Here is a 23,349-nt window from a genome sequence, read left to right as displayed (position 1 = left end):
ACAGGGCAGGGCTGGCAGGAAAGTCTCCAGGTAAGAGAGGTGACAACCCCATGAAAAATGAAATAACAGCTAATAGGCATTGAGTCTATAGGCCAAGCACTGTCCTCACTTCCTCCCGACCTTCCTTCCCTGAGCTCCCTTACTGCGCTGAGAACCCTCTCAGACGTCGGATAGAGCAGACGTAGAGATGCTTCCCGCACCATACAGAACCCACATCCCGGTTTGGGGAGAGACGATAATATAATGAAATCCATAAGAATCAGCAGAACGTGAGGTGTGCAATGCTACCGGCTAAAGACGGGGGCGGGGGGAGCGGGGAATGAAGAAAAGGAGCTCTGAACCTTGTTTTAGGCACAGTCACCGAAACAGCACGATCGCCCAGGAAGGAGAGGTGCCACATGGCGCAGACGAGGGAACTGAGACAGCCCGCCCAGGAGGGGGCAGGGCGGGGCTCCCAGCCTGGGGCCGAGGCAGGAGTGGGCGTGGGGTGGAGAAGCGCGGAGACCCCCAGCAGAACCGGGACTTTCTCCACTCAAAGCGACCGCCTTGATGGTACGTTGGGCGGGACTGTCTCCGCCTCCCTAAAAGGCGAAAGGCCAGGTTGGCTCAGCCTGGCCGGTGTCCGCCCCGCCTCCTCGCCATGGACCACCCCGGGGTGGGCCCTCTAAGGCCGTCCCCCGGGGCTGGCAACGTGACCGCTCGCCCTCAAGTGTGCAAGTTCATTCATCCAGGGGCCCCTGCTGACTCACGCTTATGAAAGTGATTTTCCTGGCCCCGCCCTCCGCCCGCCTCTTCCCAGCCCCTGAAATACCCGGGCTTCCCGGCCTCTCGCACCCTCTTGGATCCCCACGGGGTAATGTGCGTCCCGCTCCCTCGGCCGGCTCCCTGACCCCCGGTTCTCCTAGAGGCCTGACCGCGCTCCCCAGTGTCCTCGACCCAGGACGGTCAGGTGAGTGACCCGGGCAAGGCTTGGGGGAGGTGGGAGAAGGTAGCCCGACTCGAGCAGGGCCCTGGAGCCAGGCGGGCCACCTCGGCTCCCCACAACCAGCATGACCCCCTCCAACCCCCGAGATCCTCCCCCACCCCTCCTGGCCATGCCCATCTCCAGGTGCCTGGCACCCTCGGCCGACAGCTGCCCTGCCGGCTGGCTTGCTGGGAGTTCACCTCAGCCCACGTGATGCTACTCCAGGCAGGAAAGAGAGGTGCGGCCAGCCCAGGCCGGCTGCCCGCCACCCGGAGGCCACTGGGTCCCGGGGGCAGGCTGGGTGCTTCCCTCCGTCCCCGCCTCTCCTGCTCTCATGGGACCGAGCCCCCAGGGTCGAGGGGGACCTGGCTTCTCACAGGAGGGTTGGGGATGCCGAGAATGAGCGGTGGGGTTTCAGAGGGTCTGGAGAGCTCTTGGGGCTCCAGATGAGGGAGGCTCTGGAACCACTGGTGTCATGGGGTGGGCGTGGAGGCCAAGGGCTCACCCTGGTGACTGGCAGGTGGCACTTGGGCTGACGGAGCACCTCCCCATCCTCCCCTGCCCTGGCCTCATGGCAGTTTCTCGGGGGCACTGTTGTGCCATCTTCCTCAGAGGGGACTCCGACAGGTGTCACAGGGCAGGGTTTGGGGTGTGGTCTCCAACATTCCTGGAAAAGACACCTCCCTCCTGACCCCAATTTTTCCCTTTGGGCAATAGGGATAACAGGAAAAAAAAAAAAAAACCTTGGGGTGGGGTAGGAGGGTTGTCATTAAAGTGAAATGAGCAAAAATACCACAGGTGCTCAGTAAATGTAGCCATACAGTTGTCCTAAGCCTTAGAGCAGTGTAAGCTTCAATAACCCTAGAAATTGCAATGTTCCAAACTCTACGCTCCACACCCAGGAAGGTGCGATTATTCCCATTTCTTTTACGCTTCATTTCTCCTGTGAACTCAAAGGCCTTTTTAATGTCAACATTTGCCATCTTCAACCAGAGGGACGCTGGAAACTGACCTTCCCAGCTCCCCAAAACTAAACAGCATGTGAGAAATAGGAAGTTACACTTTCAAATGGAAAGTTGGCAGTGTGCGCTCTTCCAAGGAGGTTTCGAGAGCTCCAAGTCTCGGGACTTGGACCCTGTGTGTATTGCAGCGCAGGAAGCAACCGTCAGGTCAGCCTCTGGGTGGTGACCTCACGCGTGTGGCATCCAGAAGTTTCTGGCGTAAGCACTGGACATGGGGTCCAAAAGCCCTGGTGGTGAATGGGGCCTTCTTTCTCCTGGGAGCGTGAAGACGGGGCAGTCTGTAGTGGTTCCTCGTCTGTAAATGGGGGCTCCTGCAAACACCCCTCTTATTAGCGCTGGGAGGATTCACGGGGACAGGGCAGAAAAAGACTTAGCCCGGCGTGGGCGCTCCATGGGCACCCAGTGTGGCAGGCTGTGGGGCGTCTAGGGACCAAACTCTCGATTCATTGCCCACTGGCTCTGTGACCTCGGGGGCGTGGCCTCACTGCCCTGAGCCTAAGTTTGCTCGTCTGTAGAGTGGGTTCCCTGAGGATGAAAGGTGCCGATGCCGAAAGGAGCTTGTGACGGGGTCCTATCGCCACTGTTCCTGGGGACAGTGAGGACATCAGCGTGGCGCCCCGGGGCTGTGTGAAGGGAGTGTTCTAGGAGCCTCAGCCCCTACCCCAGGGCCACTGGCACACCCAGCCGCTGGCCAGTGAGCCGCTGTCCCCTCCCAGCTGGAGCACCGGGACAGAGCTGCACTCAGCCTGGAGGGGCCTCCATCACACGCTGTCACGCCCCATCACGCCCCGTCACACCGCCTCGGGGGGCACGAGAAGGCCCTCGCACAGGGCAGCCCGGGCTCAAAACCGGTTTAGCCTGCACCCCTTGTGGCAAATTCCCCGCAAGCCATCCAGGACAGTGAGACACTTGCTGGGCCTCGGCTTCCCCATCTGTAATATGGGCGCGGTCATGAGAGTACTTCTAACAACCCGGTTAAATATGGGTTACGTTGGCGAATGTGCGTCAAGTGTTCAGGGCATGCTCAGCCCGCAGAAGTTCAGAAATGTTGGTGGTTCTCTGTGGCCGTGGTGTCACCCCAGAGCGGACAGCGGGGTCCCTGCAGGGAACCAGGTGTGGAGCAGGCCAAGGGGTCCCTGATGGGGGACACAGCTCACAGCCCAGGCCCCACTGAGGCGGTTCTCGGGAGACCAGAGGGCACATCCCCCTGGGACACCCGAGGTGCCCTGCTGCCTCCGAGCCCCCCTGTCATCACCTACGAGCCGGAGCCGGAGATGATGGCGCCCGCCTCTCCGGGTGCCTGCAGGGCCCAGATGCTGTGGCTTAGCTGCAAGCTCCTCTCCTCGCAAACTGTAAAGTGCTGTGGGCGGGCCCGTTGCCAGCGCCGTGGGAGCGACACCCAGGTCCTCCAGCCAGCCCCTCTGCTGTCCCCCCACTGCCCAGTGGGGGACGCTGTCACTCTCAGCACATCAGAGGTCACACGCCGGCCTCGGTCATGCTCCCTCAGCCCGTTCAAGATTTGCAAAAAACATGAATCAGTTGCCCATTCTTCCAAATCAGGGAATTCACATAAAAATCCAGATTGAAGCTTTTTCCTGAAAGAATTCTGAAGGCGGGTGATGCCAGGCTCCCATCCCTGGCTGCTCGGGGCGGTCTGGGCCCTGTGCCACTGACTCACCCTTTCACTTGCTATGAGCCAGATCTCATAGCAAGGTCTTGGCCTCCCTGGAGACAGGCCGAGAGGCCTGTGCGGGGTGTTCAGGCAAAGCTGCGCTGGGGGGACGTGGAGAAGGTGGGTCTGGACTCGCCTGGAGAGACCTGCAGCTCCAAGTTCTGGGGTTGGATCCATCGGAGTGATTTGGACTTGTGGCCAGCAGAGGGCGCTGGTGCTCCAGAAACGGGCAGTTTTAAAGGCATTTGTCCCAACCTAGAGGCTTCGGCTTCCTGTCTCTGTATGTCCACCTGTTCTAGCCCAGCCCCTGAGCCCTGGGCTCTTCCCAATGGCCCATTTTCTCCAGGTCGGTACTCCAAGTACATCACCTCCCTGTGTCCCCCTACCCCCCAACAAACCTATGAGGTAGAGACTATGATTACTCCCATTATACAGATGAAGAACCCGAGAGCCAGAGAGATCCAGGAATGGGCCCATTGTCATCAATTCAGAAGTGCCTCTCCAGGGCCAGGTCCACTGAAGACCTGAAGGCTGGCCTGTGAGGTGGGGGTGTGGCTGTCACAGGCGTGCTGGGCAGGGCTTGCTTCAAGAAAGAGCCAACTCATTGGAAAAGACCCTGGTGCTGGGAAAGATTGAAGGCAGGAGGAGAAGGGGGCAACAGAGGATGAGATGGTTGGATGGCATCACAAGTAATGGACATGAATTTGAGTGAACTCCAGGAGATGGTGAAGGACAGGGAGGCCTGGCGTGCTACAGTCCATGGGGTCACAAGAGTCAGACAAGTCAGACTTGGCGACGAAACAACAGCAACTGTTACCATCCGTAATGAGATGGGAGTGTGGAGAGAGGCTCAGAGAGCAGGAGACCACCAGGCTGGGGAGGGAGCCTTGCATTATTGGGCCTGTTTAGGAGGTAGCAGGTGTGAGAGGAGCATCATCGTAAGACTCAGGGAGGGCCCTGGACTTGACCCTGAGGCCAACGGGAGGCCACCCTGCAGCTGGGAAGTGACCACCTGACTCCCAGGCTCAGCGAGCGGCCCCTCTTCCCCTGTGCCCCCAGGTCGGCTGCCAGCCCCACATCCCCCTCCAGCCACAGGCATGAGCAACCGGAGGAAGGACCACCTTGGTGCCAGCAGCTCAGAGCCCCTCCCGGTCATCATCATTGGTGAGTGCTGCTCAAGGCAGGGGGGTTGGGTGGGTCGGAGGTCAGGAGCGTTCACTCAGCGCTCTGCTCAGCAGTTTCTAAAACATCATTCCAAACGGTCCTTCCAGGAACCCGCAAGGCAGGAGCAGAACGACCTGGAGAGGTTGCCCGGCGGGGTGGGGGCCGGGGGGGATGGTGGGCTGCTGGTGATAAGTGGGCAACTGGCCTGTGTTCCCCTGCGCTGGGTGCCTGAGTGAGAAGACACAGCAGCTGCATATGGTCCTGTCCTCAGGTCTGCAGAAAGGGGGAACAGAGGCCCCCGCCCTCCAGGCCAGCATCAGGTTGAACCACGTGAAATGGCCATTTTTGTAAGTTCAGGACAGTTGAGCACCAGCGATTTCACATGGTTCATCCTAACCGTTGTCTCCATAAGTGGGACTCAGCACAGCACAAGATAAGAGGACATATAAGAAGTGATGTCGCAAGGTTAATTGCCCGAGAAGGGCCACTAGTGAGTCCTGGGGTTCATCAGGTCCGGGGGCAGGCGGCCCCACCACGGGTGGCTTTAGCGCCCGTCCTGAGCGCCCCTGCCCCCGAGCTCACCCTGTCAGCACACCGTCTTATGTGCTGCAATGTTCTCCACATCCCTCGAACCCACCGCACGGTCGGTCCTGGAGGACTGGGCTTGTCCTTGGTGTTCTCAGGGTCTCATTCTCGCTGTTCTATGACCACAGGCAAGTTACTCAGCCTCTTTGCTCCAGCATCCTCACGTAGCAAAGGAGCAAAAGTAGCGTGCACCTGGCTCGGGGGGTAATGCACGGGCTTCCGGGCTACGGAGAGGCTTGTTACAGCAGCAGTAGCTTTATTATTTTGCTGTTAAAATCAGTGGGGACTTCCCTGGAATGGTTCAGACTTTGCCTTCCAAGGCAGGGAGGGCAGGTTTGATCCCCAGTCGGGGAGCTAAGATCCCATATGCCTTGAGGCCAAAAAACCAAAACATCAAACAATATTATTTTAAAAAATTCAATAAAGACTTTAAAAATGGTCCACATAGAAAAAAAAATGTTTTTAAATCACTTAACAGAAAGCTTGACACATAGTAAGCACTCAGTAAACATCAGTGGTTATTTCCACAGCTTTCTCTAGTTGTTAAAGTGGTGCAGCACTAATATATGCTTTATTTTTATGTTTATGAGTAAAGAGCAAATCAGGGGATGACACAGATCAAAACCAAAGCTCTCGGTGGTGGTGGAGGTCTTAGGGCTCCAACGCTCTGCCCTCTGACCGTGCCCTCTCTCCCCAGGCAATGGTCCCTCGGGCATCTGCCTGTCCTACCTGCTCTCAGGCTACACCCCCTATGTGAGGCCGGATGCCATCCACCCGCACCCCCTACTGCAGAGGAAGCTCTCAGAGGCGCCGGGGGTCTCCATCATGGACCAGGTGGGCTTGAGCTCTGGGCGGAGGGGGAACACCCCCACTGCAGGGAAACTCTCCCAGGTAAAAATCAAAAAGCATTTGTGGGAATTCCTCACCAGTCCAGCGGTTAGGACTTGGTGCTTTCACTACCGGGCTCAGAGTTCCATCCCTGGACAGGGAACTAGGATCCCACAAGCCACGTGGCACAGCCAAGAAACAAAAGGATGTGTTTGTGAGACACAGGAGGCCACAGAAACCGGGAAAGAGGGGTGGCAGCTTTCTTTAAGATGTCAGCTTGTCTCACCTCCCCTAGTCCAGCGATTCTAAACTCAGGACAGTTTTGCTCTCCTGGGGACACTTGGCCACCTAGAAACAGTTTCAGCTGTCACGCCCAGAATGGTGATACCATTGGTTTAAGAGGGTCAAGGCCAGGGATGCCAGAACATCCCACAACACACAGGACGAGCCCCCCAGCCCTGGAGCCAGGAGTGCCAAAGCTGAGGACCCCAGTCCTGGATACTGCAGACCTACTAGCCCCTGCTTAGGAGGGCCGCCCAGTCCCCCCTCCACACCCCTCGCCTCCCAGGAGGTCACTCAGTGTCCGCTGCCCCTTCAGGCAATGTCCATCAAGCTGGTCCCCTCCACCCCAGAGCTGGAGGGTGAGGAAGTAAGCCATGTGGGGTCTAGATAGGGATTTCCCAGAATTCCTCAGTACAATGCAGAGAAAAAGGTTTGTGCTCCAGTACAGTTGAGAGACGCTGGGTTTGGCAAATCTAAACGGGTAAATGCCGCCGCAGGACTTGTCAGAGCCTTTAGTGTGCTGCCGTGTGTGATGACCTTCGGGGAGGCGGCGTTTCCCAAGTTCATCTGACACCCCAATACAAGGGAGGGAAGGTGAGACCAGGCAGCCCTCTGATCTGCGGCCCCCCCGCCCCCCAACTCCAGGACCTAGACTACCTGTCCGAAGGCCTGGAGGGCCGGTGCCAAAGCCCTGTGGCCCTGCTCTTTGACGCCCTCCTGCGCCCAGACACGGACTTTGGGGGCAGCGTGGAGTCCGTCCTCACCTGGAGGCACCAGAAGGAGCGAGCGATCCCCCACCTGGTCCTGGGCCGGAACCCGCCTGGGGGCGCCTGGCATGTGAGTGGGGCCCGGATGGGGTGCGGGGACTTGTGCCAAACCTCCCTAACGCAGGTCAGGACTCTTGCACTTCCCACCTTTCCCTATTCGCCCCCACTGCCCCCTCCTCTCTCCCCTTCCCCCCGCAACCAGCCCCAGCAGCTGAGACCTCCCCTGCTCTCCAGCCCTGGGGGGGCTGGGGGCCAGAAGAGAACTGGACTTTGCTCTCCTTCACTCCTAGTCCATTGAAGGCTCCATGGTGACCCTGAGCCAAGGCGAGTGGATGGGGCTCCCCGACCTGCACGTCAAGGACTGGATGTGCAAGAAGCGCAGGTGAGGCCACCCTGGAAAGCCAAGGTGGGCAGGGAAGACCCGAGCCCACCCCCGACACTGAACTGGCAGCTAGAGGTCAAGGGGCTTCAGGGGCTCATCGAGCCTGCTCTCGAGGGGGGACGCTGTGGTCAACGCTGCAGCTGGGCTGGGGAAAGGACTTGCCCAGGGCCGCACAGGCAGTGAGCAGCAGAGCTGGGCTCCCCAGGACCCCCCGTCCGGTGCTCCTGCCTCACAATCTCGACTGGGCCTCCCTGTGGCATCCCAGGCTCTAAGGAGGGGTGACCACTGGCCCCTGCCCCCCACATCCTGCCTCAGAGCCTCTGGCCCAGGCTCCCCAGTCCTCTGGCCTCCCACAGCCCCTCCCGATATTCTGAGCCTGGCCTGCAACCGTCTCTTTTTCTCGGTCAGCTAATCCATCGGATGCACTTTTTTTTTTAATTGATTTTGCATTAGAAACAAAACTACAGTACAGGAAATTGAAAACTGAGAAAAGAAAGACAGCTGACTCCTAACCCCACACTCCTCCCCAGCACTGCCGCACCTCGGAGGGTTCTCTTCCCATCCCACTTCCTGCTCCATAATGACCATGCTGCACACTTCTCACCACCCCAGAGAGACAGCTGAATCACAACAGATGCCAGCCCCTGCTCATCCCAGGGCACGAGGCGTAAAGTTGCCCAGTGCTCAGGGTGGCATCTGCCCTTGACGTTTTCTCCACCCTCGGGGCCTGTTGTTGTTCAGTCTCACAGTCATGTCTCTTTGTGACCCCATGGACTGCAGCACACCAAGCTCTTCTGTCCTCCACTATCTCCCGGAGCTTGCTCAAACTCACGTCCATTGAGTCAGTGATGCCATCCAACCACCTCATCCTCTGTCATCCCCTTCTCCTCCCACCTTCAATCTTTCCCAGCATCAGGGTCTTTTCCAAAGAGTCAGTTCTTTGCATCAGGTGGCCAAAGTATTGGAGCTTCAGCTTCAGTCCTTTTAATGAATATTCAGGACTGATTTCCTTAAGGATTGACTGGCTAGATCTCCTTGCTATCCAAGGGACTCTCAAGAGTCTTCTCCAGCACCAGTTTGAAGGCATCAATTCTTCAGTGCTCAGCCACCCAGTAGGCAGCTGACCTACTGGAAACCTCACTTGACCTCCTAGGAAACTCTGTTTCCATCCCTCCAGAGTTCATGGTCTGTCCTTTTGTCACAAAGACTTTTGCCCCAGCAAATGTGGTAGAAAGACATCCAGGCTGGTGTAGTGATGTGTTAACAGATAGACAGGAATGTAAATTTCACAGTAGATGCACCCTTTTCTGCTCTACTCTTAAAATGTAACGTTATATCATAAGATCTCACATGGTGATTACACAGTGATTGCAGCCACCCTGCTACACGGCCATTCCCGAGAGGGCGGGCAGCTCCACTCATTCCTACATCCCGGGCCTTGTGCTTAGATGTCAGAGCCAAAAGCCACACCAGATGCACCCCCTGCCCTCATGGTGCTCCCGCGGCTCCTAAACCACTCCCCAGTCACAGAGCTTTCATTCTTTCCAATGTGCCATTATTATAAGGAACCTTGGATGCAACATCGTCTTAGGACAGCCCTTTAAAACACTCTTTACTAAAACAGAGGAGCCAAAATGACCAAACCACAGCCGTGAATTCCAGAGTTCCAGTTTCAGGAGCAGATTAACGAGTTGTGTCGGCTGGAGTGGCCTTCAGGGATATCTGAGCTCACCTACAATTTTGCGTCCTTACTGATGGGCTGTATTGACGATATGTCACAAAAGATCCCCTTTGAGTTAATCTGTAACAAGTGTCCACAAGTCAGGGAAGGGAACTCACTGAAGGTCACCTGGGGAGCTACAGGGAGGAGCTGAGATAGCGTCAACAATGTCTATGCCTCACCCACCCGCAACAGGCCTGGAAAAGGTGGTAATAATAGCAAGAGTGATAATAACAACAATAGTAACAGTAACATAGTAACAGTAATAACAGCCATGGCTGTGTGTTGGGGACTGTGTTAAGTGCTCTATGTGGGTTATTATTTAACCAAGTTCTTTACTGAAGCATAAGCACATATAGAAAGCACGCAATTCACATGCCTACTGCTACTGCTAAGTCGCTTCAGTCATGTCTGACTCTGTGCGACCCCATAGACGGCAGCCCACCAGGCTCCCCCGTCCCTGGGAGTCTCCAGGCAAGAACACTGGAGTGGGTTGCCATTCACTTTCACATGCCTACAGGTGGATGTAACTTCTTAAGGTGGATACACGTACGTTTCAGTCACCCAGACTCAAAAATCAGACCCCTTCTCCCCAGAAGCCCCCCTCAGGCCCTTCCCAATCACCCCCTTCCTAAGAGGCCATCCCTCTCTGGATGTCTAACTCCACAGATGAGCTTTATCTATTTGTGAACTTTATAAAAACAGAATCCTACCCCCATGCACATAGAATATTAGTCAGTCATTGGAGGAAACAGTCGTGGCCGACCCCGCGTCACTCACAGCCTGCCAGGTTCTAGTCTAAACCCTTCACTCCTGTCATCTGAGCCTCTCAATGACAGCAGGGAACAAGTGCTATCACCGTGGTCATTTTGCAAACGAGGGACTGAGGCAGGGGGTTCCCACAGAACCCAGGCCCTCTGACACCAGGGGCCACACTCCAAACCCCACCCTCATGAGCTCCATTGTACAGAAAAGAGAGGTTTTTACAGCTCCAAGGGGGTGAACCCCTTGAGCAAGTCCTACGCGTAGGGGTGGTGCAGCCACCCTCCAGGGTCTGGCCCCAGCCTGTCCGCCCGGCCCTAGTCCACTGTCTGACACTCACGCCCCCTTGTCCCTCCTCCCCCAGAGGTCTTCGCAACAGCCGGGCCACGGCCGGCGACATCGCCCACTACTACAGGGACTACGTGATCAGGAAGGGGCTGAGCCACAACTTCGTGTCCAGCGCCACGGTCACGGCCGTGGAGTGGGGGACACCCGAGCCCAGCAGCCCTGGGGCCCGGGACCCCAGCCCGTTCTTCCAGGTGAGCGGCTTCGTGACCGCCGAGGACCAGAGCCAGCAGTCCTTCTCCCTGCGTGCCCACAACGTGGTCCTGGCCACAGGCACGTCCGACAGCCCGGCCCGCCTGGGCATCCCCGGGGAGGCCCTGCCCTTCGTCCACCATGACCTGTCGGCCCTGGAGGCGGCCACGCAGGCAGGCACGGTGTCCCCGTCCTCGGACCCCGTCCTCATCATCGGGGCGGGGCTGTCGGCCGCAGACGCGGTCCTCTACGCCCGCCACTACGGCGTCCCTGTGATCCACGCCTTCCGCCGGCCCATGGATGACCCCGGCCTGGTGTTCAACCAGCTGCCCAAGATGCTGTACCCCGAGTACCACAAGGTTCACCAGATGATGCGCGAGCAGTCCATCCTGTCGCCCAGCCCCTACGAGGGCTACCGCAGTCTCCCCGAGCACCAGCTGCTGCTCCTCAAGGAGGACCGCCAGGCCGTGTTCCGCGACCCCCAGGGCCTCCAGAAGGTCTTCGGCGTGGCCCTGGTGCTGGTGCTCATCGGCTCCCACCCTGATCTGTCCTTCCTCCCGGGGGCGGGCACCGACCTTGCCGTGGACCCCGACCAGCCACTGAGTGCCAAGAGGAACCCCATTGAGGTGGACCCCTTCACCTACCAGACTATCCACCAGGAGGGCCTGTACGCCATGGGGCCACTGGCCGGGGACAACTTTGTGCGCTTCGTACAGGGCGGGGCCCTGGCCGTGGCCAGCTCCCTGCTGCGCAAGGAGGCCAGGAAGCCACCCTAGCACCTGGCCCGGCAGCCTTACACCCAGGCCCTAAGAGGAGGGAGATCACCACAGCCCTGCCGGAAGCAGAGTCCATCCCAAGATGCCCCAGTGATGGAAGGGGGCCTCTCCTGCAGGAGACAGGAGCGGCCATGAGCCCACGCAACAGGCCTCTCAGATGCAGAGTGGGAAACCCAGACTGCCCGGACTCAGACCAGGGTGGAAACAGTAGCCACAGGACACGGTAGGCCCAGAGCTGTAACTGGGGGTGAAGCGGCCCGTGTGAGCCAGGATCACCAGGGCCCGCGGAGCGCCGAGCCAGGAGGACTTCCAGGCCCCGCTCTTTCCAGAATCAGGTCCCAAATAAAACCAGCACCTGCCTCCACTCCTGTGTCCGAGGACTCTCTGCTTGGGGAGAGCGCCAGGTGCCCAGGACCCTGCCCCTGGAGCTGGGCAGTCAGGGCAGGGGCAGAAGCACAGGGTCGTGTGGGAGAAGGTCCCGGGGCTGGGGGACACTGGGTGGTGCCCCAAGTGAAAGGGCAGATGTGACTGAGGAGTGGGTGCTGGGGAGGCTTTCCCAGCTCCACTCAGTCCCTCTCTCTTCAGGGGATCCTTTGTGTTCCCCACACTTGCACCCGCCACAGGGCCTGTGCACAGGCTAAGCTCTAGCCCAAGCAACTTCCCCATCCTCTCTTTAACTCCTCCTCTTCCTTCCAGTCTCCGAGCTTAAGGACCATTCCCTCTAGGAAGCCTCTTCTGACATATGCCTCTCCGTGGCCTTAAGGTAGAGCCCACTCTGGTGGGTCAGGGTGCCACCCCTTCGTTGCAGTTTAGTTCTCACTCTTCGTTATTTGTGGGATCATTCCAGTATCTGGCTCCGCCCACTTGGCTGTAAGCTCCAGGAGGCCAAGGCAAGCCCTCCTCTGTTTTTCCGCTGTTCTTGGAACCCAGTGAGGCCACCAGGCCTAGCACCCAGCAGGGGCTCCTTTAATTCTCTGGTTCTGTGGGTGGGCGTCTGGGAGGATGGACGAGGGGAGTATGAGGGGAAGAGGGTGTTCCAGAGGTGGGGAAGACTAGTTCTGGGCGTTGTTTAACGCGCGGGGGAGGACTGAGGGGCGTGCACCCCGTGGAAGGGACGAGTGGGTACTTGCGGAGTGGAGAAGGTGGCCCCGGTGCGTGGGCGCGCGTTCCTTGGACGGCAGCCGGCAGAGGGCGCTCCGGGCTCGCCGGACACCGCGCTCCGGCCCCGGCGGCGGCGCCACGGCGCGGGGGAGGGGCGATTCTTCCAGAGGGCGGGCAGGGGGAGACTTTCGGAATGGGGACAGCCCCCAGGGATGCACCCCCGAAGCCAGGCCCCCACCACCCCGCGCCTGCCAGGCAGCCCCCTCCGCGGCCGGGCCGGGGTCTAGCTCCCCAGCCCCGCGCCCCACTGCCGGCAGCCCCCTGCCGCCGCGCCCGGCCGCCGGGGGCGGGGGCGGTGGCCCACGGGGCACGTGGCTTCGGGTCCGGGCGGGGCGGCGCCCCCCCCCGTCCCCCGGCGCCGGCCCGTCCCCCGCGTGGCCGCAGCCGCGGGGGCAGAGGGAGGGAGGGCGGGGCGCGCGGGCGGCGGCGGCGGCGGCGGGCGCCGGGGAGGGGTCGCGCGGGGGGGGGCGCGGGCCGGGCGGGGTCGGCGGGCTTCCGGGCGGCGGCGGCGGCGGGCGCGGCGCGATGTGCGAGCGGGCGGCGCGCCTGTGCAGGGCCGGCGCGCACAGGCTGCTCCGGGAGCCGCCGCCGCAGGGCCGGGCGCTGGGCGGGCTGCTGCGCTGGGTGGGCGCCAGGATGGGCGAGCCCCGGGCGCCGCTGGCCCCGACGCCCCGACACCCCCGACACCCCCGTCGCGGACCCCGGCCCCTACCCGGACCCCGCCTCGCCGCGCGGGGGCACCGCCGTCATCCTGGACGTGAGTACGCGCGGGCCGGGACCCGTTCTACCCCCCGGGCGACGCGGACGCCGCGCTCCCGGGTCCCCGCTGGGACCTGCAAGACCCCCCTTCTGCCTAAAGGGCAGGGGTCCCCAGGCAGGGACGCCCGCCCCCACCCCTGGAGGTCCAGAGCGGGATCCACCGGCTCCTCCTTGTGCAGAGCGCGGCCCCCAGCTCCTCTGCCCCCGGGGCCGGTCTCCGTGCGGGTCCCGTCTCGTACCGGGACGACCCCTTTACCTCCCTCCCCCTCTCGGGATCTCCACGTTCTCGGAGCCGGGACCCTGGAGCCCCTCGACCCGGCCACCGCCCCCTACTTCTGTCCTGGCCAAACCCTCATCTTTCTCCAGCCCGCACTTCATCCTTCACCCGGCTCCTTCCCGGGACGCGAGTCCCGGACCGCCGTCGGCCCCTGCTCCTGCCCCCCGTCCTTACTTTTCTAAGACTCTCCCCCCAACCCACCCCATCACACACACAATCCCTGGGTCCAGGGCCATTTTTCTTGTCCGAGCTCTGGACCTTAAGCCCTTGTGTCCTCAACCCTTTTGCCTCAGGCACCACCTTTTTAAAAGCAAAGCCCCCTCCCCAACTGCTTTTCTCTCTCCTTTCAGTAGGACTGGAGCCATCCCCCATCCTCTCTGAGGACCACCACTCCATTCTGAGCCGTCGGTCCTTGATCCCCTTCCACCCCTCCTTCCCCTCCCCTCCCCCTCCTCCCCCCTCCCCTCCTTCGCTCACCTCCCTCCCCTTTTCACTGTCTCCCCTCCTCACCCCCTCCCCCACATCCTCTGGGGCCCAAATCGCCCCACCTCACCCTCCCACCCATTCCCCTCCTTAGGAGGGAGCATTCTACAGGGTGGGTGGCTGCTAGGGTGGGGGGGGCATCCCCCGTGGGGTGCTCTGCCCAACCCAAGGGGCAGCATGGCAGTGGGGTGTGCCTGTCCTAGGGAGGGTCCTCCGTGGTGGGTGACACGGGGGTGGGGGTGCCATGTTTGTGTACGGTGGGTGGGTTTCTGGGAGAGGTGTGTGTATCACATCCTGGTGAGTGGGGGACAGTGTGGGTTTCCTCTTGCCTCCCCACCCCCACCACGTGCCTGTTGGAGCCCCCATCGCTGGCTCTGAGCCCAGAGGGCAGGGGGGGATCTGGGGCGAGTGGCCGTGGCTCCCAGGCTTCCCAGAATGTGCTCACACGCAGCCCACACACGCCTGCCTACACAGGTGAACCCTCTCAAAGCCCCAGTGAGTTCGCAGCTGAAAGCCCTTGCAGCGGAGAGCTCTGTCCAGGCCCCCCACCCCTTCACACAGGACAGGACGTGGGCTCTGGAATCCTCACGCCACACTGGCCTTGAGCTGGCTCTGAGCCTAGTCTCCCCATCTGTGAAATGGGGGTGATGAGCGAGTGCCAGGGCCACATCTCCTATCGGGTCAGTCACTTGTTTAATGCTCGCGCCCGGCCCCAGCACCTGAAGGTGGGACTCCAGCCTCTTCGGGAACCTTGCAGTCAGGAGCAGTGTGCGATGCACAGGCTGTGGTGCTGGCAACTGCTCCCTTTTCTGCCCCAGGCGCAGTGGCTCCAGAGCTGTGTCCCCTTCCCCAACTTGGGGTTCAGCTCAAGAAAGGGGGAATGTTTTGAGAATATCTTTCCTGAGCTGCTGCTTCAGTTTGTCACAGCCCCAGGTGCCCGACGATGGATGCCCGCCCTACTGCTTGGAGGGAGGGGCCTGGCTCCCGCTCTCCAAGGTGTGAGGGTCACACACTGGGGGCGGCGTCTCCCCCTCTTTCTACCCTCAGCAAGGCTTGTGTGCACGCATGCTTAAGTCGCTCAGAAGGGTCCGACTCTGCGACCCCATGGACTGTAGCCTGCCAGGCTTCTCTGTCCATGGAATTCTCCAGGCCAGAATACTGGAGTGGGTAGCCTTTCCCTTCTCCAGGGGATCTTCCCGACCCAAGGATCGAACACGGGTATCCCACATTGCAGGCAGATTCTTTACCGTCTGAGCCACCAGGGAAGCCCCCAGCAAAGCTTGCTGCTGCTAAGTCGCTTCAGTCGTGTCTGACTCTGTGCAACCCCATAGATGGCAGCCACCGGGCTCCGCCGTCCCTGGGATTCTCCAGGCAAGAATACTGGAGTGGGTTGCCATTTCCTTCTCCAGCAAAGCTTACTAGGTCCTAAAAACACCAGGAGGAGCTATCTGGTTTCAACTGCGGCTGGAGGGACTGGGCTGCCCCTTCCCTCCCCACCCCTCTTTCAGAGCTCCCTGCGGGCTGCTCCTACCCACTGACCACCCCAAAAAAACTAACCCCACCGTGCCCTGGCTGGTTCCGTCGCCAGGCCTCGAGGTTCGCTTGCAGACGCCTCTGTTCAGATTTAACCCACCCTCCCTGGAGAACACCAGGCTCTCGAGGGGTCCTGGTGGGGGTGTAAGGTGAGTGGCTGCCTCCCACGGATGGGAGTGGAGAGCGTGTGGCCACCTGTGGGTGCGGCATGTGGGCCGAGGGTTCTGGACGCACACCTGCGCGCGTGCGCTCAACTGCATGGCCAGCGGCGCCCGAGGAAGAGGGGAGGCTGCCTCCTCGAGGGGGGCTGGGGGGCCGCTGCCTGAAATGCCCCCCTCGAGGAGGCAGCCTCCCCTCTTCGGGAAAAGCGGCCCGGCTTCCCCGGGTCCACTGGGCTGGGGGTGTTGGAAGCCTGCCCCTCCTGGCCGACGCTGACTTAATCTCTCTTCTCTGCAGATTTTCCGCCGTGCGGACAAAAACGGTGAGTCTTCCCGCACCCCCAAGGCTATCCCCGAGTGAGGACCTGGCTCTTTCTGGTTGGGGGTGCAGGACACTGCCCTGCGCCTGTTTCCCCATCCTACGAGGGGACCCCCGTGGTTCCTACTGAGCAGGGGAGCTGTGCGGCTTCAGCGGGCAGGTGTGGGTGGTGCGGTGAGTTATGCGCTGTCAGCGCTTCATGCGCTTCCACCACCTGCAGCTGAGCTGGGCCAGAGCCGCCCTGGGGGGCGCTCAGGAAGCCCCCAGCCTCACCTCGGCCCCGGCATTCTTCCTCCTCAGGCGTCCGTGCTGTCGCCCCTATTCTGTCAGCTCCCTGGTGGCCCAGAGAGGTTCTGTGTCTTACCCGGGGTCACCCAGCTGCAGGAAGGCAGTCCAGGCTCTGCTGTGGCCTCTGGAGCTCCCTCCACCACTACCCGCCCCCCCTCCCCCCCCCCGCAAAAAGACTTCCCACACAGAGTGAGAATGGTGTTGGGTCCATGAATTCAGCACACCTGCTGCAGATTGCTCCACCCCGGCCTTTCTGGAAGGCAGGGGCCCCCCGAGGCTCAGGGTGGCCACCGGGAGCAATCGTCTACATACTGGAATCGTCGTTCTCGGGTCGAAGCAGCTCTCCGTGGTCTTGAACCAGGACACAGTCCCGCTTCAGGCCTCGGTTTTGCCATCTCTAAAGTGGGGTGATAACACTTAACCTGTCTACATTCCAGGGTTGTTGGGAAATGAAGGGAGAAGACATGGCTGGTGAGCTTTGTAAGAGAGGAGGCGGCAGAGTTCAGTGTTAATTCCTTAAGAAAATACTGATTTGATTGAGTCTCCAGGCCCCTGCCAAGGGAGGAGTGGGCACAGCTGACCCGGCACCTGCCCCCAGGTCCCAGGCCCTCAGCCCCCTCCCTGCTGACCCCGGGAGTCACTGTCTAGCTGACCCCACCTGGTGCTGAGGGGAGAACACAAGACTTGGGCTGGCCACCAGTGCCCAGGGGTTCTCCATCTCTCGCACCGCCCCCAATTCTCAGGTGTGACGGGGGCCCCTCCCAGGCCTCTGGAAGGCAGCAGCAGCATCAGGAGCAGTTCCATACGGAGCATCGAGGAAGGGGAGGGACACGGTGGGGGGACTTCAGCAGCAGCTGAGACATCATTGTGATGGTGCAGCCTGAGTGGCGTTAGAGACTAGAGAAGTGGGTCCAGGGGTTTGATCCCCTTGCAGGCCTCTCGGAACCTTCTAGCATGTGGCCGGCCAGGGGCCACGTGGTTGTTGCCATGTGCTGGCCATGCCCCTCAGCCTGTGGTGAGGTGTCACATTGAGGGATTTGGGCTTGTCCCTGTCGTGGCCTGGCACACAGTAGGCCCTCGGTGCCCGGCTGCTGCCTCACAGGTGGTGACCGGGTGTGACTCCTGGCAGTGCGGTGTGTGCCTGCCCAGGGGCAGCCGTCTGGGTGTGGCTGCACGTGTGTCTCTCCATTTGTGCTTCAGAACCTATGTGTGTGGGCCTCTGTGACCATTGCTGTTCGTGCCGGGTGTGTGTGGAGTTGTGTGTGTGTGGGGGGTTGTGTGTGTGTGTCTTTCTGGATGCTCAGCTCTGCGGGAACCTTTGGAGTGTGTGGGTGGCAGGCGCCCTCGTCTCCCTTCAGGCAAGATGGGTTTCGTCCTCATTGCTCGCCCCCCGCCCCCTGATGCCATCAGAGACTGTTTCCACCCTCCAAGCTCAGCTTCAGGGACCCTCGACTTTGCTCCTGTGGCCCCCACAGAGGCCCTGAGCCCCCTCCTCTCCCTGGGACCTTCGTCTTCCCGGCCACCATCAGTGGCTGTTGGGGGGGTTCACGTGGGATGTGGTGCCAGTCCCCGGGGGGCACCCCCCTTTTGCCACAGGGACTGCCTGGGCTCAGCTCCCTCCCAGCTCTGACCTCAGGCCAGTCCCCAGACTCTCAGGGCCTCAGCGTCTCCATCCGTGGGTGGGGGTGGTCATGCTGGTACCCACCTTGGGGTGGGGCTGTCAGGGGGATGGAGTAGAGCTTGGGTCTTGGCATGCTGTAAGGGGTCTATGAGCCCTCATGCCGGCTGATGAATGTCAAGCCCTTGAAAACGGGCTGTGATTTGTCAACAAGTGTTGGGTTCCCACCCTGGACTTCACGGGGCATCAACATCTGGTGGAGACTGCTGGAGCATCCGTTACACACCAGGACATTAATAGACGTCCTCATTGGACGTTCCCTCGGGTCCTAGAGGCAGAAGGAATGTCATCCCCGTTTTTTACATGTGACATAATCAAGGCTGGGGAGGAGATGCAAAAGATCACAGAGTCTGGGCTAGGGGGCTGGGCAGGAAGTTCTGATTGAATCCAGCCCAGTTTGCAGACACCGTGTGGGTAGGGGAATGGGAGAAGGGGCGAGTGTGGGTGTAGACAGAGGTGCATACGGCAGGTATGCAGACACACTCCTAGCACAGGTAGATTCCGCTCTGTCCCTGGCATCCACAGCAGCAAGATGCCTGCAGGGATGGCAGGATGGTCCCAAACGAGGGCCTGGGCCATGGGTTGCAGTGGAATCAGTCTCTGGAATCACAGGAGCAGGGGCTCAGCTCGGGCTGGCCTGTCCTGGCAGCTCCCAGGTCAGAGGTGTCTCCGTGGGGGTGAGGGTGGAGACCTGGTGTGGCCCCCAAGGGGAGGCAGAAAGAGGAGGGCCTGCCTGGCAGCCTAGGGTCTGGGGCCCAGAAGGGTGGTGTGGCGGCCGGCGGATGAGTGAGTGCCAGTGCGTCTCCCTCCAGGGGCCGGGGCGCTGGCAGACTCCTGGCATTTGAAAGGTCACTGGGACAGAGGCTGAGCTCATGCTCATTAGTGTGGACACCTTCAGACAGCCCGTTCGGGGGTCCTGGAGGTGCAGACCCGCTGGCTCCTCTAATTGCACAGAGGCCCCAGGCAGATGCCGCCCCCCTCGTTAGCTGATCTGGGTTCATTAGGGCTGTGCTGGGACGTTCAAGGTAAATGTCAGCCCAGGAGGCTGGCGGGCCCCTCTCTGCCCGTTCTGAGTGCAGACTGGTTGGAGGTGCTGGTGGTGCCCTACCCGTGGCAGACATGAGTAGTCGTTCAGAGCACACTTCCACTGAGTCCAGGCTTGGCCACAGCTTCTCCGTGTGACCCTGTGGCTGGGGGTCCCGACAGAAGACCCTGCCACGGTTGGGTTGGGCGTGTGGACTCAGGAGCCTGGTGGCCTGGGTTTGAGCTCCCACTGAGGGACCTGGGTCCCATAACTGGTCTGGCCTGTCTGCTCTGTAAATGGGGGGGGGCAGTGAGGGCGGGGTGCGGAGGATGGGGTCTGCCAGCGGTGTATGAGGACCAGATGCATGAACACACAGAGCCCGTGTGTCTGCCCTGGTTTTGCCCCTGGCTGCTGGATCATCATCAGTCTTGCTAAAGGAAACTTGGAAAGCATCCTCTTTCACAGGAGACAGAGCCATAGCTTAGCGTTTATGTATTTCACAGTTGTTACCCTGCACTTCTCTGGTTGGTTTTTGGGTCTTCATGTGTTATTGGAGAGGGAGAGGGTGTTTGTTTTGTCTTCAGGGGGACTCTGGATTTTGAGTGTTAGAAATTCATTCTCCCATTTGTGACATTAAAACCCGAGCCAGGATGTTGGAGGCATGCGGCATGTTGCCCCAGCCCCTCCATATGCAAGCCTGCACACACTCTCTCATATCCCCCGTCTCAGCATGGGCGGAGGGGAGCCGCGGCAAGATGTGATGAGCTCAGTGTCTCCTGTTGCCCTACTTTGAGCCCCTGCAGAGCTGCTGGCAGCAGAGTAGAAGCTCCAGAGCCTTTAAAATGTACAGTGGGGACGTCCTTGGTGGCCCAGTGGTTACGATTCAGTTCTCCCACTGCAGGTGGCACAGGTTTGATCCTTGGTCAGGGAACTAAGACGTTGCATACTGGTTGGCACAGCCAAAAATAATAAACCAAGATATAGAACGCAGAGGTAAAATGCATTTAAAAAAAGTGTGAGTGACTTCCGCCCTGGGCCTGAGCAGGTCTGCCGTGTCTGGTTGGGCGTGTTGTGCACTTTGCAAGGGCACACTGGGCTGCATCTCCACCACCCTGCCCACCAGGAAGGGCGTTTCTTCCTAATCCATAAAAAGTGCCACGTGGGCCCTCAAGGGCTTTGAGTGCGGACTAGTTGGAGGTAATGAAGGGGGTCTACGGAGAGGGGCTGGGGCCGGAAGGGTCTTGGGCTCGCCCTTCTCCCTGACCTCCACTGCTGCCCACAGACATGGTTCCTTTAGGGAGGAGCAGGACCGGTCTAAGGTCATTGAGGAGGGGGTCATGGCTTCAGGGGTGGGATTGGGAGATGAGTGTGTTGAGCTGGAGAGCCCAAGTGGGAGGAGCTGGAGTTCTGCTGGGAGCCCCTCTCTCAGGGGTCCGGCTGCCCCCAGCCCATGAAAGCTTCCCCAGCAGATGCTGCTACCGAGGGTGACGCAGTGGAGGCTGCTGTAGGTGTGAGATGGGGAGGGACGTGTTGGGATAGGTGTGTCTGCTGTGGGGGCCCCTCGTCCAGAGCCCCGCCCGGGCCTGCCACCACCTCCCCTTGGGCTCTGGCATCTTCAGGGCTGCATCCACGGCCTGGTGAGGACTCCGTGCCACTGCTGGCAGTGGGTCACATCGCACCCTGCGAAGGCAGAGGAGAGAGGTCGTTGCCTCCCCAGGCGGGACCTGGGTGCTGGGGTCGAGATGATTTAAGTGTGCAGAGGTTCTCTGGGCTTTTGGAAGCAAGTGAGAGTGCTCCTCAGACCGCCCAGGTTTAAACCTGCCTCTTACAGATATGGGATCTCTAACCTCTGGGATCTAATGATGATGTTTGATAAAATGATAAAAATAAAGGGCAATGTGCTTGAACCATCCTGAAACCACCCCCTCCCCATGGTCTGTGGAAAAATTGTCTTCCATGGAACCAACCCCTGGTGCTAAAAAGGCTGGGGACCGCTGGAGGCAACAGGTACAGGGTTACCTACCTCCGGGTGGGCAGGTGACTCAGAGCGACGGTTGCCTGACAGGTGCTCTCTGCCTGCCTGTTGGCTGCGGGGCTTGAGGAGCCCCAGTATTTGCTGGCGAGGCGAGTCCCTGTACATGGGTGTTGCTCTGTTGGGTGGGGAGTTAGCTGGGTGAGCAGTTGGTCTCTGTGAAATGGTGGCTACTGTGGGTTCATGCCATGGGCAGGGGTGCCCCGTGCGGGAGTGTGGCTGCTAGCTGGGGAGTTGGCAGGGGCGGGCAGGGATTGCCTGGCTGTGGCTCCTCTGTTGATTTGGGGATGTCCCGTTGCTTCGACACCAGCTGCCCTCCCTTTCTCTCCCTCACAGACGACGGGAAGTTGTCCTTGGAGGAGTTCCAGCTCTTCTTTGCAGATGGCGTCCTCAACGAGAGGGAACTGGAGGATCTCTTCCACACCATCGACTCTGACAACACCAAGTGAGCTCAGTCCTGGCGGCTGGAACTGGGAGGTGGCATCCCCCAGTCTCCAGTGTCCATTGCCCTGCACCGCAAATCCAGAATCCCATCTCTTTGGCCCCTACTGGCCGGGGTGGTCTGGGGAGTGGACAGATTGAGATTGTGTTGGCAAGTGTTTGTCTTTTCTGAACGCAATGTGGCAAAGCAGGAAAAGAGCCTAGGTTTGCAGAATATATGTGCATGCATGCTGAGTTGCTTCAGTTGTGTGACCCCACGGACTGCAGCCCACCAGCCCCCTCTGTCCATGGAATTCTACAGGCAGGAATACTGGAGTGGGTTGCCTTGCCCTCCTCCAGGGGATTTCCTGACCCAGGGATCAAATTCACGTCTCTTACATCTCCTGCACTGGCAGGCAGGTTCTTTACCACTGTCCCACCTGGGAAGCAGAATATACACGGGATGACAAAGCTCAACTCAGTTCTGACCCCAGCACCTCATGCCTGTTCTCAGTCCCAACACGAGCTTTGCTCTTCCTAACTGGGGCCCACCTTAAACCAGACTGGTTCTTACTCAGACCTTAACCTTTCTTCTCACTCTCTACATTTTCTCCAACCCAGCCAGAACCCTAACCTGCAGTTCAATCAACCCCAAACTCCTCCAAACCCAACCAGTCCTTATATCCAGCACAAAATGCTCACTCTACTCACAGGGACCAACCCTTCCCACCCTGAACTCCAGCCCGCCCTTTCCGAGTGGTCCCCAGGCAGGCTGAGGCCCCGGCCCCTTCTCCACCCCATTCAGGTGATGAGGACCCGAGTTCCTGGGGCTGCTGAGGGGCAGGTTTGATAGGCTGAGGTCCCCTGGGCCAGGCTAGAGGTGGTGTGGAGGAGGAGCTGTCCCCAGGCCTGTTTTCAGGGGGCCCAGCTTGAAGGGGGCCTGGGGCCACGGTCGGGCAGCTGGCTCAGGAAAGGCCACTTGAAAGGGACTGCTTTCTGCTGCAGACCCCAGGGGAGGGCTTTGTGTCTGGAGCCAGATGGAGGTTCTGAGCGGGTCCTGCAGCACCCCCGGGAGCTTGAAAGGGCTTTGCAGGTGCCCACAGATTATTCGGCCTCATTCGGGCAGCTGGAGCGGGGTGGAGGAGGCACTGGTGTGAGTGCAGGCGGGGCGGACTTCCCATCAGCAAGAAGTCCGAGCTCTAAAGACCTTTGGGTGTTTTGTCTCCAACACTCCCTAGAGTGTGAGCTGTACACGGTCCCTCCTGGGGATGCTAGACAGGTTTGCTACCCCACACCGTCCGCGCGGCTCAGGAAGGTTGGCCCAGTGCTACTTTGAGCACCATGAAGCAGGCCTCCTCTCTGCAGGCTCTTTGAGAACTTGTCCCACGTGGGCCTCCACAACAGAATTTGCAGAGCCCCTGAGCTGGGAGCCTCTCCCCAGAGCCATCGCGATGAGGCTGGCTTGCTTTTGAGGCCAGCCCCTCCTCTCCCGGTGAGGGAGCCGGCGGGAAGGGAGGTTGTCGGAACGGAACGTGCACAGAGCTGGGTCCCCGGGCGCCCGCCCCCAGCTCCTGTTCACAGCATCTGGGTTCTGAGGCTGCTGCCTCACCTGCCCGGCGTGGGTGGCCCGTGCTCAGCCTCTGAGGAGAGACCGAGAGCCTTCTGGCTGTAGGAACAGGAACACGGGACCCCAGGGCTCGAGTGAGAACAAGGGGGGGCACACCCTCTGACAGAGCAGGGCCCAGGGCTGAGGTCA

At 60.2% G+C, this 23,349-nt stretch overlaps 2 protein-coding genes across 2 annotated transcripts in view; both read left to right on the top strand.

Annotated features, from left to right (window-relative positions):
- The first annotated feature begins 720 nt into the window (after nt 1-720).
- OSGIN1 (oxidative stress induced growth inhibitor 1) lies at nt 721-12,045 on the top strand. Its single transcript, XM_070388645.1, has 6 exons — nt 721-949; nt 4,718-4,822; nt 6,105-6,241; nt 7,163-7,354; nt 7,575-7,666; nt 10,513-12,045. The coding sequence occupies exons 1-6, from the start codon at nt 754-756 to the stop codon at nt 11,459-11,461; spliced, it is 1,671 nt and encodes a 556-aa protein (XP_070244746.1). The 5' UTR covers nt 721-753; the 3' UTR covers nt 11,462-12,045.
- A 1,054-nt stretch (nt 12,046-13,099) lies between these two features.
- The window catches only part of NECAB2 (N-terminal EF-hand calcium binding protein 2), a 42,422-nt gene continuing 32,172 nt past the window's right edge, over nt 13,100-23,349 (top strand). The window contains 4 exon segments of the mRNA XM_070388648.1: nt 13,100-13,306; nt 13,308-13,379; nt 16,131-16,155; nt 21,510-21,618. Coding sequence (XP_070244749.1) covers nt 13,148-13,306; nt 13,308-13,379; nt 16,131-16,155; nt 21,510-21,618 — 365 coding nt within the window. The 5' untranslated portion in view covers nt 13,100-13,147.

Source organism: Bos mutus, chromosome 18, assembly GCF_027580195.1.
Source record: "Bos mutus isolate GX-2022 chromosome 18, NWIPB_WYAK_1.1, whole genome shotgun sequence".
NCBI classification, from domain to species: Eukaryota; Metazoa; Chordata; class Mammalia; order Artiodactyla; family Bovidae; genus Bos; species Bos mutus.
This window is presented reverse-complemented; position numbering and strand designations above follow the sequence as displayed.